This window comes from Jaculus jaculus, chromosome X (assembly GCF_020740685.1).
Source record: "Jaculus jaculus isolate mJacJac1 chromosome X, mJacJac1.mat.Y.cur, whole genome shotgun sequence".
NCBI classification, from domain to species: Eukaryota; Metazoa; Chordata; class Mammalia; order Rodentia; family Dipodidae; genus Jaculus; species Jaculus jaculus.
In genome coordinates this window covers 10,649,494-10,669,687 of record NC_059125.1, presented here as the reverse complement: position 1 = coordinate 10,669,687, position 20,194 = coordinate 10,649,494, and the positions used below count along the sequence as shown (strand labels likewise).

Below are 20,194 nucleotides of genomic sequence, written 5' to 3'. Positions count from 1 at the left end.
CAAAATAATGAGAGTGCTAGGCTCCAGCAGACATTCATTTTTTTCATTGCTATTTTTTTTTTTTTTTTGGTTTTTTGAGGTAGGGTCTCTGGTCCAGGCTGACCTGGAATTAACACTGTCATCACAGGGTGGCCTTGAACTCATGGCAATCCTCCTACCTCTGCCTCCCGAGTGCTGGGATTAAAGGCGTGCACCACCACGCCCAGCTTTGCTAAATAATTTTATCTTAAGCAAACACCATAGTTTCTGTCCTCTGTGATGTATCCATGTGTTGCTGATTATTTGTTGTATAGTGAATGTAGACCTCAATAGAGGAAAAAACAATAGCCCCAAAGCTTTTCTGCCTTTCTTAAAGCATTTAAGCAGCCACTGTCCTTCCTAAACAAAACAGACTATTATAACCACTAGAACTAACTCCGTCCAAAGAGTGCACCACAGTTCTTTGTTTTAGGCAAGCAGATCACCCATTCAAATTTATATTTATGCCTGAACATTCACTTTCTCTTCAAATGGTATTTTTCCTTCAAAACTCTCACTGGGAATAGACTCCTAATTCCAAAACTGCATTTTGTAGTAGGAACCATTATGCTTTTATGATTCAAGAAGCCTATTGTCTGCCATTATGTTCTGATGATAAATGATTAATTAATTTACATTCTTCTAGCACTGCCAAGGTAGCCTTGGTTGTTGAATCAGCTACCTAAGGAATGCTCAAGAGTAAGGAAAGTACACTTCCTGGCTATCCTTCAGATTGATTCACCTTATTTTTTTCTTTTCTTTTTTTGGTCTTTTGAGGTAAGGTCTCACTCTATCCCAGCCTTACCTGGGACTCACTCTGTACTCCCAGGCCAGCCTTGAACTCACGGCAATCCTCCTACCTCTAGGATTAAAGGAATGTGCTACCATATCTGACTGAGTCACCTTATTTTTAATGAAAACTACTTAGTAACTTACAAAATACCCAGACAACCTTTTTGGCTTTCTTAGTCTATTCGTGGAATTTGGTCACATGCTATGGGTTCTAATACCCATACTCTTACCTTCTAACTCCATATTCCTTTCCAGTTTCCATAGAATAAAACCCTGGAAATTTCTCACAGAATTTTAGAATGCTGATTCATTCATTTGTTCAAAAATATTTATTGAACATCTACTTTTATAAGGCACAGTTATCAAATGGTATGAGAGAGTTCCAGCCTTCATAATCTTCCATTGTAGTAGGGAAGATGATAAATACAAAACAGAAACATTATAATATTTGATTAAAAGCACTGTAAAGGCTGAGGAGATTGCTTAGCAGTTAAGGTGCTTGCCTACAAAGCCAAAGGACCTATGTTCAATGCCCAGGACCCACATAAGCCCAATGCACAACAGTAGCACTTATATCTGGAGTTTGTATGCAGTGGTTGGAAGCTCTGGTGTCCCATTGTCTCTCTCTCTTTCTCTCTCTCCCTTTCTCTTTGCTTCTCTTTCTCAAAAAAGTAAATAAAATATTTTTAAAGCACTGTAAAGAGAACTGAAATTATTTATAATGTCAGCATCTATTAATATAAGTTTTAAGCAAGATATAAACCCAATATCTGGTTTTATGAGCAAAATGAACTAAGTCAGAGAGATTGAAGCGGAAGTGCAGGACTGCTTTGCTTCATTCTTTACCTTTAAAGCCCAAATGCTTGCTCAAACTTCTTACTCTATGTAAAGAGCCAGGGCCTCTGGAGATTTTATTCTTTCCCTTGTGCTAACAGGAATGAGAGTTCCCAGAATACAAATATGTCAGCTGGACTGACAGTGGGAGAATGAATGAAAATGCTTTAGGAAATCAGTTCTTTAACAAATATCAAAAGGAAATAGGCAGCTGCAGATCACTTCCTTCAGGTAAAGTGAGTTTAATGTTTCAGATTATGGGGAACACTTAACATTGTATAGGCAGTGTCTACCAATGAGATGCCTGAAGTTGCTGAAAAGTTGGAAATTATACTGGATTTTCAAATAAAATATGTAATTCTGTGAGAGTCAGCAAAAATTCATCACACTTGATTATCTTGCGCATCAAACTTGTGCATTTTCTCCATCTCTGTACAAAATAATATAAACTTTTGTTTTGGGGATTTTTAAATAGCATAATAACCTTCTTAGTAAAACAAAAAAAATGTAAGGTGATAGTTACTTTTGGAGGTTTTTGTCTTGGAAGACAGCATAAAGGCATGCTCTGGCATGATGTGAATAGCATAAATCTGGATCTGGCTGCCAATTTCCCAGATAGTATAGACAAAAGAAGTTATCAACTTATAATTTAAGATTTCTATAATTACACAGTACTAAAAGTTTACTTCAAAGGAAAAAGTGAAAAGTTAATAAACAAGAAATCTTGACTTTAGATCATTAGATGCATGGCAAACCAAGTGGAAGAAGTGGCTGAAAGAATGTAAGAGCCAAAGGAATGGTAGGAGCACTTGCAATGCAATCTTCCAGACACAAAATGGCTCAGATATTGATGACCTTTCATTGACTTGTACTACGTAAACAAGACCCTCATAACAGTCTGTAAAAGATGATGACATCAAAATAAAAGAGAGACCAATTGAAAAGGGGAGGGATTATGATGGAGATGGATTGGTGAAGGGGGGTGTGGGAAAGGAGTGGGAATTATCATGGTTTATTGTCTATAATTATGGAGGTTGTCAGTAAAAAAAAGTTAAAGAAAATTTAAAAAAAAGTCAATATAAGTTAGAGCTCTTCAGTTCATGCAAAACCAATTGTATAATCTCTTTCCATTTGTTCAGCTGATGACATAATTTTGTAAATTGTATAGTGTTTAACTCTTCTTTTTATTATTAGAGCACACTTGATTCCAAACACAAAGCCTATCTCCAAAATAAAAATCATCCATTGAGTTCCCTTCTGAGACAGGATTCAGGAATAACTTCATATTTGGGGGGGAATTTTTTCTTGGTCCTCTATGCTGTTAATAGTTTTCATTCTTGAAATTCTGGGTCACTTTATAATTGTTAAATTTCTCATAAATGCAGGAATAATTGAGTTAGAAGTCTCTCCTCCATGAATAAATGTAAAAAGTTCATTTTTGCAAATGAATCAAATTCAGCAAGCCTGTGGATAAAGTTGAGCTGTTTCCAATAGCAAATAGAATTCCATAGTGTGTTTTCTTCAAAGCTGTAGCCACTTCTATGATTATTATGTTCCAACTTCTCAAAGAGAAAATTTTCAGTTATGATGAAATTTCAAGGTTTTATGCTTTTGATTCACTTTAATTATTCACACAACCTGATAATTGTTATATGCAAAGCATTTCAGGTTTTAATTTTTATTGAACAGTTATAGTTAGATACGTTTATAGAGCCAAAAATAATTTGATTTCCAAGTTCAATGTGGTATATTTAAATCAAGCTAATTGACTCATTCATTGCTACAAATACATATCTTTGTGGTGATAACATTGGAAATTTACAGTTAAACATCTTGAAATGTACAACACCTTATTCAGTAAATTCAATACATAGTGCAATGTGCCTCCAAAAACCATTTCCTTCTGTTTAATTGTGGCTTTGTACCCTTTTGTGGCATCAATCATAAGCACCAAGTTATGGATGAATGCATTATTGTATGATGAAAATATTTCTTCTTTGAAAACATAAGTTCAAAAAAACAGGTTCTGTTTATATGTATAATAATTTTAAATCCATATATCCTTTTGAACCACCACTCCCTTTCAATTTAGTTGTTTGGCTACAGATTTTCAACTTGATTCTTTTACTCTAGCCTTGTTTTCAAGGATTGATACAATTAAACTCAAGGAAATTGTGTGTAGCATTAAAACAAAAAACTTCAAAGAGGGGGAAAGTTACTTGATATCTACATATTTATATCTCCCAGTGAACTTCACATTTGACAAATATTCCTTTTATTGCCTAAAATGGTATTTTAAGTTACTTGTTTATAATTCAAAAGAACAGCTTTCCTTTAGAATTATAATGTTTGGGTTTTCAGTATAACTTACAGAAGATAGCTAATTCATTTAGCAATAATGTGAAATACTGTATGTTTAATAATAATATTACAATAACAAACCACTGAATAAAATAGCATTTTGTAATTTGGCTTTTTAAGCTACTTTTTGCAAAATGACACACACGAACATTTTCAAGTCAACACAGGGCAGATTAAATGACTAAAAACAACCAAAGAAAACCATTTCTACCAACTGGAAATATCTACTCTTTTTACATTTTTTAATTAATTTATTTATTTGACAGAGACAGACACAAAAAGAAAGAGGGAGAGGGAGAGGGAGAGGGAGAGAGAGAGAGAGAGAGAGAGAGAGAGAGAGAGAGAGAGAGAGAGAGAGAGAATGGGCACGCCAGGGCCTCCAGCCACTGCAAACGAACTCCAGACATGTGCGGCCCTTGTGCATCTGGCTAACAGGGTCCTGGGGAATCAAGCCTTGAACCGGGGTGCTTAGGCTTCACAGGCAAGCACTGAACTGCTAAGCCATCCCTCCAGCCCTGGAAATATCTACTCTTGATAGGATAGTATGTTTGTTTTCAAAACTGAAAATATTTTACAAAACTGTAATCTCTCTGCACTTATTTGTGCCTTGTTTGGCCCAATAGCACCTATATTTTAATGACTGACAATTATCAGCATGGGTTTTTTCACTACTCATAATTTTTACAGTGAATATTTTTCTCTTCAGTTTCATTTTGTAATTGATTATGAACTTTATGGGCAAATAGTGTATTGGTCATATTGCCATGAGGTTGTACTTCATATCCCTTTTCTCCTGCCCCCATTCCACTGAGGGCCCCTACAGTGAGGTAAATGTTTTGTTTTGTTTTTTTTTTGTTTGTTTTTTTTTTTTTTTACCTGGGGTCCTGAAGGCATCTGGAAGTTTCTGGATGAGGGGCAAGGGACCATGCCTCAGTGAGACATTCCTTCCCTCCCTGTGGCTCTTAAAATCTTTTTGCCTCCTTTTCCACATTGTTCCCTGAACCCTGATAGGTATGTTGTTAGGCTTTTCAGTGCTGAGCTTTCTGCAACCTCTGCATTTCTGCTCTGATGAGCTTTGAGTGTCCTCTGCATCTATCCCCATCTCCCTGGAGCTGGTTGTCAGGACGTTTTAAAGCTATTCTCACTTCACATCCCAAACCTTTGCTTTCTTTAAAATGTATGATACATTTTCTTCCCCTTCCTCCTACTCCTCCTCTTCTTCTTCTTTTTGGCTTGAGTAGAATATAAAATGAAGCAGAGAAAATAAAGAGAAGTGAACCAGGAGGGGAGAGTGAAGATGAGCAAAGGAGAGTTCAAGTAATTATGTGACAGTCAGAGGAGTTAGTGGATATAAAAGATGTGTTAGGGCCTGTGGAGAGATATCTCAGAGGATAAAGCACTTGCTATACAGTCTTAAGGGCCTGAGTTCAGGTCTCTAGCAACCACATAAATTCTGGGATTGAGTGGCAGCTTACATAACCCCATCACTTGGGAGGTGGAGACAGGGCATACTTGGGGCAAACTGGCTAGCTAGACTAGTGGAACCAGGATCAAGCAAGAGACTTGCCTCAATAAATAAAATGGAGACACCTGAGATGAACCTCTGTCATTCACACACATGCATATACATGCACACACACACATAGACCCATGCACACAGGCCAAACATACATTCTCATGCAAAAAAGTAAACAAGGTGTTTGTGATGAATGTACAAAATTTGAAGCAATAAACTAGTATTTGAGTTAAATGGGAATAAGTATCATATATCCTACCTTCCTAATTTGATGGCTGAGTTACTGTTTTATGAGCTTAACATCTTACTTGGTATGAAAATATAATTTTATACAATACCAGGATAGGAATCTAGATCTGTTGTAGTTATAGATAAATTGCAGAAAAAATGTGTGCACCATTTCTTGAGAAATAGAAAGGAAAATAGTGAAAAAGAGATAGTAATTCAATGAATATCCTGGGGTTAGGCCCACCTGGTGTTGGCTGGAGCTCAGAAGAGTTAGGGGAAAAGAAGAGATCAAAGTATGCCTTATTGGCTGCAAACAAGTAAAGACTGGGCAAACATTTATCCTTATATGGCTTATTTCCAGCTCAAGATCATTGTACTCTAGAATTGTCAATATTCTAGAAAGTGTGCTACAGTGCATTATTAACTCATGCATACAGGTTAATAAATAAAATATCTGTAAAGCTAAGTGTTTGCCTACTTGTTGGGAGGAGAATCTGTGTTTAGCACAATCAGTTATTTTTTTTTATATCATGCGCTATCCTTGAGACAAGATCCATATATCTGAGATGCAAGCCTAAGACAGCATAAACTTTATATCATTAGGTCATCATTGTGTATAAGAGTGTACTGTACATGTAGAATCATTTTTCAGTGATCATATTCACTATAATAACTTGGTACCAGCATCATTGCTGTGGCAGGAGAAAGAAGAGATTCAAAGTCTACAAGATGAGAAATACTGACGGGTTATAAAAATGACTACAATACTGTAAAATTATATCCATGACTACCTTTCATTTGAAAATCAGAAATTCAAACTCAGTAAGAGCTTAGATTTCAATATTTTAACAAATATATTTTGCTAATGTCATGGACTTTCATCTGTCTCTCAAAAATTAGACCTCACAGTTTTTAAACTAGATTTTATATTTTTTCTTTGTCAAGACTCACCTTGACCTTATCCTGTCCCATGGACTTGAAGAACTTTCCAATGGATGTCCAGACTTGTACGATGCAGCTGGAGAGCTGTAAGTAGCTACTGTTGAACTGTCTACCTGTTTGTTATAATTAATGACCTGTAACCTTTAGTGTCCCATTAAGGAGATAAGGTCCATAGGGTCCATTATATTCCAGTTGAGCTACACCCAAAGTCTTGATGGAAGGACAAATAAAGGTACATTTGGAGAAGTTACAGGACAAGCTCATTGTCAGCATAACATAGATAATCTGTCAGGTCAAAATACTAAACAAATTGCCCTTCATCATAAACAAGCCTCAAAATTCTGATTTAGTAAGCTTTTATATGAAATGAATTTCTCTCCTTGGAAAATTATGGTTATTAGTCACCTAACCCTTATAATGAATCACTCTGTAATCAGAAAATTATGTTTCTTTCTATATTATGCACATATAGACCATCATTTCCAAGGGGATTCTGGCAGTAAGAGATAATTGTTTTGAGATCCAGGGTGGTTGAAAGCCAAAGGACCTAGGTTCTATTTCCCAGGGCCCATATCAGCCAGACGCAAAGGTGGCACATGCGTCTGGAGTTCGATTGCAGCAGCTGTACACCCTGCCATACCAATTCAATTTCTTCTCTCTCTCTCTCTCTCTCTCTGATTTTTTCTCTCAAATAATTGCATAAATAACATAAAATACTAAAAGAGGGAGGCATAAGGGCTGGACAAATAGCTCAGTAATTGTAAGCTTGCCTATCATGCTCAAGTCCTGGGTTTGACCTCAAGCACTGCAAAAAGAAAAATGTACATAAGTGAATAAAAGATCTAAGGTCATGAGATGAGATGAAATAAAATGTGGCATTTTCCTCAGATAAGCAACAGATACACTAAGACCAAATGAAAGAAATAGGGAATTGCCATCTTTTTGTCCCTTTATGCCCTAGCTCTGATGCCACTGATATCCTTGACATGTGCCATAAGTTGCTGATGCCTCCAAGGTAATGGTGTTTTCAGTGGAGAAACATGAAATTTCTTCTGGCTTTCTCTGTCAGTTTTCTGTTTGTAGAATGCAAAGAATAATAAGTGCTATGGACCTACAGGGATGTTTGGAAATATAATGAGTCAGGGACAAGGAATACTTTGAACTTCTTGGTTTAGAAAACTAATAAATATTTTAAAAAATCAACTATTATTTTAAAAAGGAATGTTGACAGGGCTTCTTCTTGATCATTTAAAATCACTATAGATTTCCCTTGAAACTTCTTACAGGAATGAACAGAATAATGAAACATCTTTGTTTTCAAGATGTAGATATGGATGAAACTAGATTTTATGATTTATAATGGGTTGTATGTATTCATTTTTTCCTTATTTCCCCTTCCCATGAAAAGAAAAGTTGAGAAAAATCACCATTTTATGTAATTCTATCTTTGTGTCTTCTCCTCACTTTTCTACATTCTCTTCTGTCTCAATCCAATACTGTCTATGTTCTCTGCAAAGCAACATCCATAACTGTGATTGAGGCTCATTTAAAGCATAAAAGACTTCAATTAGTAAATTTGACCCCGAGGGACCTAGAAATAATAAACTGAAAGAACCAGCAATGTGCTTATTGCTAATTTGGGAATAAGGGTAGAAATTACTCTTTTCTACCCCAATATTACTTTCTGTCCCTATTTCTTTACCTCTTCTATCTTTTCTATGCTGATACTTTAGAAGGCTGAAATCCTATTGTAGTGGTGGCCATAAAGAAGCTGACAAGACAAGGACATTTAATAAGATATAAATAATTTGTGAGAGGTGCACAGTATGTACTCATGCAGAGTTACAGTAAAAGAAGGAGGGTTCACTATTGTCTTTGTGAACCATCAATATTTGTACAGGATCCATTTTTCAATTCCCTACTTTCCTTGGCTGTATTTTTTTCACCTTTAAGTTTAAAAGTCTGGCCAAAAGAAAGAAGAAAGCAGATTCCAATTATATTTGCCCTTAATTCCTGGGTAGCCTTGGTGAGCCAGTATCTTACAGTAAATAAGGATAAGAATCTATAAATTTAATAAACTTGTTGAGGTGTCCTTTTCTGAGTTCAAATATTACAAACAACAAAGGAGAAATAAAGTGTAAAAGAAGAGTAGTTGTCACTTCTGGAATGATGTAGAATGATTGAAAAATAGGGACCTAGTTAGACAGAAGCTTGAAGACAGTTAACTTTGGCTTGCTAAACCATTAATGCTCATACTTTGAATGGTTAAAGTCATATAACCATATGACCTTACAAAATAGGGAACTTGGCTTCACAGTTGCTGATGTTACCTACTGAAGGTCTACATAATAGAGAGGAAAAATGGTGGCATCAAAACAAAAGAGAGGGCTGGAGAGAGGGCTTAGCAGTTCAGGCACTTGCCTGCAAAGCCAAAGGACTCAGGTTCAATTTTCCAGGACCCACCTAAGCCAGATGCACAAGATGGTACATATATCTGGAGTTTTTTTGCAGTAGATGGAAGCCCTGGGGTGCTCATTCTCTTTCTCCCTCTCTGCATCTTTATCAATCTCTCTCTCTCTCTTAAATAAATAAATACAAATTTAAAAGTAGAAGAGACACTGGTTGGAAAGAAGAGATTCAGTGGATTGGGATTCCAGAGTAGAAAAAGAGAGGAAGGGGGATGGGATTATGATTATGGCATATTGTCTATATGTATGAAAATTGTTGATAAAAAGTTTAAAAAAACAAAAAGTATGGAAATAGTTATATTTCATGTTACTATTCAAAGGGTGAGCCTATTTAGCAAGTCATTAGCATGTAGGACTTTTCTTGATTTGCATTTCCTACAACTTCCTCTTAAGTTGCCTTCCTATATCCCATAAGTAATTAGCCAAAGTTTCTTGAAATTAAAGATAATATGCCCTAGAAAAGTAGCCAAATGTGTAATCAGAATTTTTTTCAGGCAGGCCTGTAATAATTTAAGGAATGATTTTATTTCAAACATGGAGATTGGCACCATGAATTGAATTATTTTATTGTATAAGTACTGACACAGCTCTTTGCAGTAAAGAAAATTTTCAAAAGACTTTTATGCTTGTTTACATGTTTGGTTTTCTGAAAGAGGGTATAATTCTCAATTTGAACAGAAAACAAAAAAACTTATCTATAAATGTCTGGCTGAGTTCAATTACTTTGGGTTCAATAACATGTCGTGATGACTGCAGCTCTCATAAGAATGATCTTGAAATAATGGAACAGTTTAGATGATGTTCTTGTTTATTTATTTATATGGTGAGATTTTAAATATCTTTTTTGTTTGTTTGTTTGTTTGTTTTTGTTTTTTCAAGGTAGGGTCTCACTCTGGTCCAGGCTGACCTGGAATTAACTCTGTCATCTCAGGGTGGCCTTGAACTCATGGCTAGCCTCCTACCTCTGCCTCCCGAGTGCTGGGATTAAAGGCGTGTGCCACCATGCCTGGCCCTTTAAATATCTTTTTAAAATATTTTATTTATTTATTTGAGAAAGAGATACACGCAGAGAGAGAAAATGGGCATGTCAGGGCCCCTTGCCACTAGAAACGAATTCCAGATGCATGTGCCACCCTGTGCATTTGGCTTACATAGATTCTGAGGAATCAAACCTGGGTATTTAGGCTTCACAGGCAAATTCCTTAACCATGAAAATATCTCTCCAGCCATCAAGCTTTCTTGAAAAGGTACATTCAGGGTTTTTTTGTTTTTTTTTTTTTTTTTTTTTTTTGCTAATTCTTTACTGCAGTTGGGTACACAATGAATGACCTGATATTTGAATGGTTAAGTGATGGTCCAGTGCAAGTTGCTGAAGGATTGACCCTGCCTCAGTTTATTTTGAAAGAAGAGAAGGAACTTGGCTATTGCACAAAGCACTACAACACAGGTAAGTTTCTTTCTACTCTGAAAACTGCAAGAACTGCATTTGTAGATCAGAGCATAGATCCTATTGTCTTAAATCAAGCAATTGAAGCTCAAAAGCCCCTCAATAGTTAAAATTCCTGTTCTCTGTGGAATAGGTCAGTGAGCACAAGATATAATTTCTCTAAAGCATAAAATAGACAATTAGGAATCTTTTGCCATTCTCTTGCTGAACATCTACTCTCAAATGTAGCTGAGGAAAGGTGTAGAAGAACTCATTAGTGGTGTAGGAAACATAAATTCCAGTCCCTTCCTGGCATCCACTCTTTGCACTGAATCCTTAGGTCAATTTGCACTCCCAGCCTTAGTGGAAGAAAGTGATAATGACATTGGCCTTTGTAAGCCTAGAAATAGAGCTGTTGTGCTCTGCAGTCCTGGAGAGCAAGAGGAATTTGGATGAGCATCAGCTGGAGAGAAATCAGCTGGCTCTAACGTCATGTGTAATCCATAGTACTGATAGACATGGGATGGGGGAGGGCTGAGGTGGTAGCAACAAGTAGGCATCTGTTGTCTGAAATATTATTCTTGCCAAGTCAAGCTGATGCCCTTTCCAATGAATGCTCTGCTCTTTTGATACCATAAAGGCTGATGATGAAGAGGCAATCAAGACATAATGGCTTATCCACAGACTAGCTCAGGTCTCTAATGAGAAGAATAGCCTATGAACACTTGTTCTATCAGTCAACAGTGTCTGCTGATGAAGTAATTAAAACCTGATTCCAAGGTGGTCTTCCTAAGAAGAATTCAGTCCTATCTATGGTCTTTGTGTGGAATAAGTCAAATCGCTTTCTAGGTTCTAAGTCCAAGCCCATAAAAGAAAAATGTAGGAAGATACAGAAATATATGCCTCCTAGTAATGTTAACAATTTTAAGATCGTTATATGTATCCTTTTTAATAGGCAAAGTAACACTAAAAATAGTTTCTAGAAATATTCTAAAGGTCCTTAAGTAATTACCCAAAAGATGTTTTTTACATTAACAAGACTATAAACATAACTTTAAAAATGTACTTTTCATACTTGCCATTGAGGACACAGAGTTATTCAAATAATTTGGTCACTTCTTACTAATGATAAGGAATTGGGTCAAATTATTACATATTAATGGGATATGTTACACATTACATGCTATGTAGTATATGCTGTAAGTTATACAATACATGTTATATATTACATATTAAAGATTAAAGATTTTGACGATTTTTTGTCAGTAATATCACAAATGTTGAAATTTTGTCTGAACTAATTTGGAACAGGCACAGATTTAAAATAATAAATATACCATATGGTAGTTCAAAGACACTTCAGATGACTCATTCTTTCACTTTTTTTTTTGCCAGGTAGGATTTTGCTCTAGCTCAGGCTGACTTGGAATTCATTATGTAGTCTCAGGGTGGCTTCAAACTCATGGTAATCTTCCTACCTCTGCCTCCCGAGTGCTGGAATTAAAGGTGTGCACCACCACGCCCAGCTCAGATCACTCATTCTCATAGTGCTTTTCCCATTACTGGATGAAATGGACAAGAGCTGATTGACTGCAAAGTGAACATTTGTACATCTTTCCAATCCATCAGCAATGCTCTTTACTTAAAAAAATAAAATGGGATACTATTGTGGGGAAAATAAATTCAAATTAGAATTTAAATGGTTATTTCCTGTTTCCAGGAAAATTTACCTGCATCGAGGTCAAGTTTCACCTGGAACGTCAGATGGGATATTATTTGATCCAGATGTACATCCCCAGTCTGCTGATAGTAATTTTGTCCTGGGTCTCCTTTTGGATAAACATGGATGCAGCTCCTGCTAGGGTTGCACTGGGCATCACCACAGTCTTAACGATGACCACCCAGAGTTCAGGCTCCAGGGCATCTCTTCCAAAGGTAAGAGATCACCTCCATTGGCTATAAGTGGCCTGACAGGCTCACCAAAGATCTGTGGGCTGAAAAATCCTGTGGTGACAGAAATTTTACTAGTCTAAAATACTATTTGATATGTGAATGCAGTAAGAGAATAAAAGGTTGAGTCTGGGAGTATCTGGGAATAAGAGAGATGTTCAAAATCAGATCATTTAGGGGGAAAGGGAATTGGAGTTGACCAAAAAGGGAAATGAGGGGAAACAGAGACATGATTCAGAAATCCTTTAAAGCCCTCAAATGCTTTTGAATTCAGATGTTTCAGAGCCATGGACCTTATAAGGAATTGGTATAAGACTGATGTAATCTATGCTTTATTGCAAACTGTTTATTGGTGAGGCTATTGTGATCCATATACTCAGCAAAATAATTTACATTAATAAAGGTTTAAATGAAGCTCCTTGAAATTCAGTCACATACACACATACCACATCAATCAACAGATGTAAGCAATGAATGTATAATATCAAGTATAGCAAATCAGATACATGGATCTTTGCTGTACCTTAATGCCTTTAGTGTATGATTTATTATTTTTGAGTGGCACAATTACCTAGAAAAGCAAAAATGGAATTACTGAAGATGGAAAAAATTCCAGAATCTACACTAAAGAATTGTGGGCTGAGTATTAGAGACACATGCACATTTTATAGCATTTCAAGAAATGACCAGTAGTAGTAGTGTGATCAACTTTTATGTAATATAAGACCACCATGCTTGTATATGTTGCTTAAATAATAATATGTTCTTCTTTTGAATATATCAGATCCCTGGAAGTATACTCAGGCATGCTTCCTTCTTTCACAGAGTACATTGAGTCTGTGAGTGTGCTCTCAATTTAGTACTTGATTTTCACTCTCTCATACTGGTTGAATGGTTTTCAAAAAATCCAGTTCTAGGAAATAATTGAGATATAATTTCATATATTTTGTGTCATGATCTTATGTCCAGTTGTGCTGCATTTAACATTATGTGTTAGACCATGTTCCACATCATCTTCAATGTTTGGAACATAAGATCACAATACAGTTGAGGTCTGTGTCTGGAATGTAGTTAGACTAAATGCTGGGGAAATAATTATAGAACACAGTTACATATCATGTATCTAGACATAAATATTAAGGTTTTTATGCTCTTTGGAAAACAGATGAGTCACTCCTGGCACATTTTTATTTTATAGAATAATAAATACTATAATATACTTTTGTCATATGTATATTGAAATACAGATGTCAGAAATATTAACAGCTGTTTTCAGCTGCATAATCACAGGTCAATTTTTGCTAATAGAAATTCTAATCTACACAGTACCCCCATCCCATTTGGTTCTTTTGCTTATGTCTCTCTAGTTACTGCTTACTGCCATCACTGCATGCTATGCCATTAAACTTTAGGATGCTCTAATATACATTTTACAATTTAATAGATAACTAAACTATTAGTGACAAAGTGTGAATTGCTAGTGTCAAAACATAAGACATTTAGCCTCCAACCGCCTATTACTATGAAAAGAGTAGTTATTTATTTTCAAAAAGAGAGCTTCAGTTTTATAAATGTGTCACTCAATGAAGCTATTACGATTCTACATCAACAGTCAAACCTATTGCTAAAGAAATGGTCACTGATAAGTGATATTTTTATGCAGAGGCAATCAGCAACTCAGATAAGCCAATAAAGAATATAATCAAAAATAATTTTATAGTTAGCTCTGAATTCATAGTAGTTATCTTTTTTCCACCAGCAGGTTTTCCTTCCTACATATACTGTTCTTAGACTCTTATTAAAATGGTTGGCTCTTAACTGACCATGAGTATATGCGACTCATATCAATCGTGGGAAAGGACCAAAGTGAAATTTTAAAAGGAGGCATATAAAATTTTTTAAAAGATAATATACCTATACATACTCATATCCATTTAAAATTATAAACATTGCAGTTGTGACCAGATGCTTCACTGTGCTAATTGTATAGCTGCTTTGGGGCCTACTGCAACACTCTGCACAGAGTTTATAGCCACATTGCACTGTAAAAGTAAGGCATGCTTATTATTAGAAAGAAAGATGGAAAACACCATTAATGGTGATCAGCTAGTAAATGACAGTTGTTAAAACACTGGTTTATTTTCTTTATCTTCTTTTGTATTCACATTTGTAGGCACACACATTTATATGTGCATGTATAGGTTGAACTTTTATAGAGTTCTATACTAGTCCCATGTCTCATGACATTAAAATTGATTATGGCTAGGTTTGGAAAGCTAGATATTGAACATTAGCCTTATGCATGCTAAGGAAGCATTCAAGCACAGACATATATCCCAAATCCATGAACATAATTTCTCATGACTTATTAATAGTCGACCTAATGTGATAATGACTTATTTTTTCCACTTTAGGTATTAAGGATTTTTTAATAAATATTATTATTATGGTTTAAGTAAAAAACGTTCCCTCAGCCTCAAGTGTTTGAGCAATTGGTCCCCAATTGGTAGAGCTGTTTGGAAAGGCTATGTAACCTTTAAGAGGTGTATTTTCACTGAAGGAAGTGCATAAGTGTCAGTGGTCCTTGATAGATAGCCCATCCAACCCTACTTCCTGTTCTCTCTCTTTAATTCCTGCCTGGATATACTGTGGTCAGCCATCTTGTATATTCCTTCTTTACCATAATGGAGTGTGTTACCTTCAACTGTGAGCCAAAATAAACCCTTCCTCTTTTAAGTTGCATTTATCAGATGTTTTGTCACAGCAACAAGTAAAGTAACAAATAAGTACAATGATAATAAAATTTTATATAAATATAACTGGGTGATTAAAGTTTTCTTTTTAAATATATTTACTTATTTATTTAATAAAAAGACATGCAGGCAGAGAGTGAGCGTGAGTATGGTTGTGCCAGAACCTCTCCCCACTGCAAAGGAACTTGAGATGCATATATCACTTTGTGTATCTGATCCCGCTTTACCTGGATACTGGGGAATAAAACCCAGGAAGGCATCTCTCTAACCCAACAGTTTTCTTTTTGTACTTTGTAATGCAAACAAACAAACAAAAAATTAACTAAGCATGATTAGAGTGAAAGTGGGAAAATCTGTGGGAATATGTAAGCAAGAACTCTGTTGTGCTCACTGTGTTAACTTCAGCACCCAGAAACCTATGTGCCTAAGATTAGATGATCAACACATACTCACTAGTCAGGTAAATAAATTAATGACTAGTCATGTCTATCCTATATGAAACTATGTACAAAATAAGCAGACGTGGAGGGGAATCCAAGGATAAAATATTTAGAAAACAGTGATATTTTAACATATATAAGGTTTTGTAATAATATAAGGTATACTAGAAAGAAATGTCATTTCTCTAAGAGAGTGGTTTCACTTTTCCTATACTTCCTCCAGCAGACTTTGGAAAATTAAGAATACATGTATAAAGATATACTTCAAAAAATAGGTAGATTTGAATTTAAATCTTGGGATCTCCATTCAACTCTGCTTTCTCATTTCTAAAATGAGTACATCTTTTAAAAATATTTATATTCCTTTATTTGCATGGGGGGGGGCAGAAGAGAAAAAGACCACAACAGAGAAAATGGACATGCCAGGGTTCCTTGTCCCTGCCAACAAACTGCAGCAGATGCATGTGCCACATTGAGCATGTGGCTTTACATGGATACTGGGGAAATGAACCTGGCTTTTCAAGCAAATTTCTTTAACCTTTGAGCCATCTCTCCATCCCATGAAATGAAGACATCTATATTTAACTGTTTCAAAAATTAAATGAGGAAATATAAGCCTCTGCCTATATAAATTGTTTATCCCAGCCTTTAAACATATTGAGCATTGAACTCTTTCTGATTGTTTTTGTTAATATTCCCTCTCCATAATGTAGATTTTTTTTAAAAAAAGGACTACTTAATAAGATGGGAGGTTGTATTTAGAAGGCTCATAAAGGGCCCTTTGAACAGAAAATGCCATATTTTTAGATGGTATATTATTTGAGTCTGATAATATTGCCAAGTATATGAAAAAAGTTTATTTTTTTCAGTTTACTTCAGAGATAGAAAGAGGCAGGAGAGAGAAAGAGAGAGATAGAGAGAGAGGGGGGAAAAGAGAGAGAGAGAATGGATGCACCAGGGTCTTTAGCCCCTACAAATGAACTCCAAACACATATGCCCCCTTGCACATCTGGCTTACATGGGTCCTTAGGAATTGGACCTGAGTCATCCTTTGGCTAAACCATCTTTCCAGCCCTGAGGCCAAATTTAAAACTAATGTTTTGTACATAGTATATGACTGCATATATGCACCAATGCATCTGTTTTTAATAGTCACAAAGTTCAATGAATATGTTAAGCTCCAGAGATCCTGAGTAAGCAATGGTCTTGATATTGTACAATCACTGCCATTAAACATCTTAACTTGGCTCCTATCTCCTCCTTGGGGAAAATTTAAGGATTCTGTAGATTTTTTGTCAGTACATGCCATATCATGCTATATGACCCAGAAACATTCAAGCATGCATTTTACAATTTAACACACATATTCAGCAATGATGAGAAATATGTTGATAATTAATTATTAGATTAAAAAAAAACATTAGTCTAAAACAAATCTTCAGTCTCACAGCCACTTCAATCTTCCTTTCCTTCCCTTCTCTCCAGTTTAGGCCAGCACTTTATCTTGAAGATGTGCAGCAAGGTAGAGCATATTGTTCTTTCAATTTTTTTCCTCTTGTGGTACCAATTATTTCCCCACTCCCATTGCTGATGTGCCCATCAAAGAAGACTGACTGTACAGGAAAAGGTACTGACTGTTCAATTCTATTGGTGCCTTTTGACTGGCCAATCTACAAGTGCTGATTTTCAAAGGAATTGAATTTTGAGTTCTTTGGAGTTTTTAATGGCACCACACCTTGACTTCATTTCTATGTAAATGATGCATTGTTTGGTAATATCTTCTTCTTAGTCATCATTTCTTACAGTATATTTCATACATGTTCTTACTCCTAGGATCTCCTTACTTAAGCAAACAGTTCTGTCTGACATACTTCTAAGTTGAGTCACAGTTGAATATCACCCCCACCATTTAATTGGCTTGTTAAGAATTCATCTATTTTTGCCTTGTTACATGGTAGAAAAACAACTTAAACAGCTATTAAACTTTATGTTTTCATCCCACTCTTCTGGATATTCTGGATTGCCTACTGTCTTCAGGATATTTCCAGTTAAGAGACAGGTACTGGTATCCATGTTTTCATACAAAAATTCAAAGTATTGAAGATACATGAAAGTTTCTCATAATATCTCTTTTACTCTTTGAACCAGGGAACCTTCAGGAATTTCAGCAACTTGGTAAATAGATTGCATGAACCCCATTCTCTAAGATAGAAGAAATGCTACAACACTTGCATTATCCATAAATTTTATTACTCCATTTTTTTCATGTTTCCAGTTTTCTGCAGTGGCACAGGGTACTAGTTATAATGGTCTATAGATAATATCTGCTTTTCTTACAAATTTCTGTATCCTGCTTTCACTACTTTATTGACCTAGTAGAAATCAGGTGATGAATCACTTATCTATTCATGTATTCAGTTAATATTTACTGAGTATTTTATTTTGGTCAAGCATTGTGCTAAGTATCAAAGAAACAAAACAGTCTCTACCCTCAGGGACGTGCAATCTGGTAGGCCAGGGACAGTCATTTGGAATGTTGACTATTTTAAAAATGTGGAATAAAAGGACATTTTCAAGAGTATGGCTAACCTATTAAAAGAAGGAGGCAGAAAGGGAGAGGGGAGAAGACAAAGGGAAAGGCAGAAAAGAAAAAGAGTGTTTGGACAAAGGTCTGAAGGAAGGATCCTGAGTTGGATCTGTGAAGCACATTAAATAGATGAAGTAGGAGGAGATAAAGGTCATTTCAGGCAATGAGGACCTTTGGCTCATAATATTTGGGCTACACTTATAAAATGTGGGTTTGGAAGGCAATCTGGGCAAGTTCCAGCACAATTTCACAGATTTTAAGCTCATTTCAGGTAAGAAACTTGTATTTATTGATTCCATGTTAGTTTCCTACCTTCCTGCCAATTATTTTTTTTCTTTGTTTTAGGTTTCTTTTTTGGTTTGTTTTTATTTCTCAGAAGTTCAAACTTTCCCTTAAATATGAGCAAATCAAATACCATAAATGCCTTCCCATTTGTAGCTATCAAATTAGTTTCAAAATATGTATCTGCCAACCTCCAAGAAAGTGTTCTTTTGGCAATATTCTAACAATTTGGACACAAAGACCCTCCTGGCAGATGAAAGGCTGCATATATTGTTGTCTTTCCAACCCACAGGAAAATATCAGGGTGAATTAAACAGAAGGCTGTGAGAAATCAGGCAGACTTGATATCCTGTGGAGGTTAAATAATTATTTTCATTTATCCCACGTTTGTTATTATAGCAAAATTATTAGCTGGTTCTCCTATAAGTGTCTTGAGTTTTCATTTGTGACTACAACGCAGAGACTGTAGAAGTGAGAGCAAGCATAGCAGGGAACAGATGAGATGACTCAGGTACACGAGTGATTTTGACAGGTCCATAACTATTTCCTTGGAACAAGGATGCAGAGGCATTGTCTTCAGCCATTATTAACTTTGATGCTCTATTTTCTACATAAGGACATTTCCCCTTAGTTTTCAGCCATCTGGCCAACAAAGGCCAGCTGGACCATTCCAAGCAGCTGCCAAACCCAGGACAAGTTTGGAATTTAAAACAAAAAAGACTGCCATGTTTGGCCTTGCATTACTCCCCACCAGAACGCTTCTAACTAGAGAATGCAGTAAGAGAAACTATGAATGCAATAATATTGATACTGGAATTTTAAAATTAGGTTTTGTTGGATATCTATCTTATCTCTAAACTATAAGAATGATTGCTTCTTGAGTCTGATATGCTCCCAGATAATTGGGATGAATTGCTAGGTCATACTGGTTTATCTGAAAGAGATTTGAAACTTGTTTTGTAAGTAATCAGGATTTTATGATGTTCTTGGATAAAAGATTCAAGAAAGAGAAAACCAAGCCTTGACAAATTGATCTGTGGGTTGGCTTGCTGTAGGCAGATATCAGCATATGTGGACAACTTCATAAATTTTCCCCTCTGACATTGCTGAGGCCACAGCAAACTGAAGAGTCATTGATGTAGTGAGTGTGTGATACAACTATGCAAAGAGATGACATGTGTGAATTCTCACGGAAAAAAAAAATAAGTTACAGCACCATTGCCATATTACATTAAAAAATGTTGTTGACAACCTTTGTAATGAAGCTTCCAGTGGGAGAAGTCAGCCAGGATGTACTTCTTCTGGTTTCTGGTAGGGTTCATGCTTTTGATGAGGGGCAGGGTAATATGTTGAGGTTCAGGATTATTTTGAAATCTTCCCCCCCCCATTTTTTTTCTATTTTGTTAGCATGGGTGACTCTAGGTAATGCACTCCAGATGTCTTGGGTTCTTCTAAACACCACACAATGAGGAAAATGAACTATTGTAGAGTAAGAAACATGATGGAAAGGTCTGTATTACATGCCCTCATTATCGAAAGGAAGAAACAGAAATGCTGCCCTTAACAGCAAATATGTGAAATGACAAATTACAAGTCA

At 35.8% G+C, this 20,194-nt stretch overlaps 1 protein-coding gene across 2 annotated transcripts in view; it reads left to right on the top strand.

The window, feature by feature from the left end:
* The window catches only part of Glra2 (glycine receptor alpha 2), a 221,433-nt gene that overhangs the window by 52,434 nt on the left and 148,805 nt on the right, over positions 1 to 20,194 (top strand). For both annotated transcript variants that reach the window (XM_004671455.2, XM_004671454.2), the window contains 3 exons: positions 6,695 to 6,777; positions 10,469 to 10,606; positions 12,306 to 12,520. In XM_004671455.2, the coding sequence (XP_004671512.1) occupies positions 6,695 to 6,777; positions 10,469 to 10,606; positions 12,306 to 12,520 (436 nt within the window). The remainder of the gene's footprint in view (positions 1 to 6,694; positions 6,778 to 10,468; positions 10,607 to 12,305; positions 12,521 to 20,194) is intronic.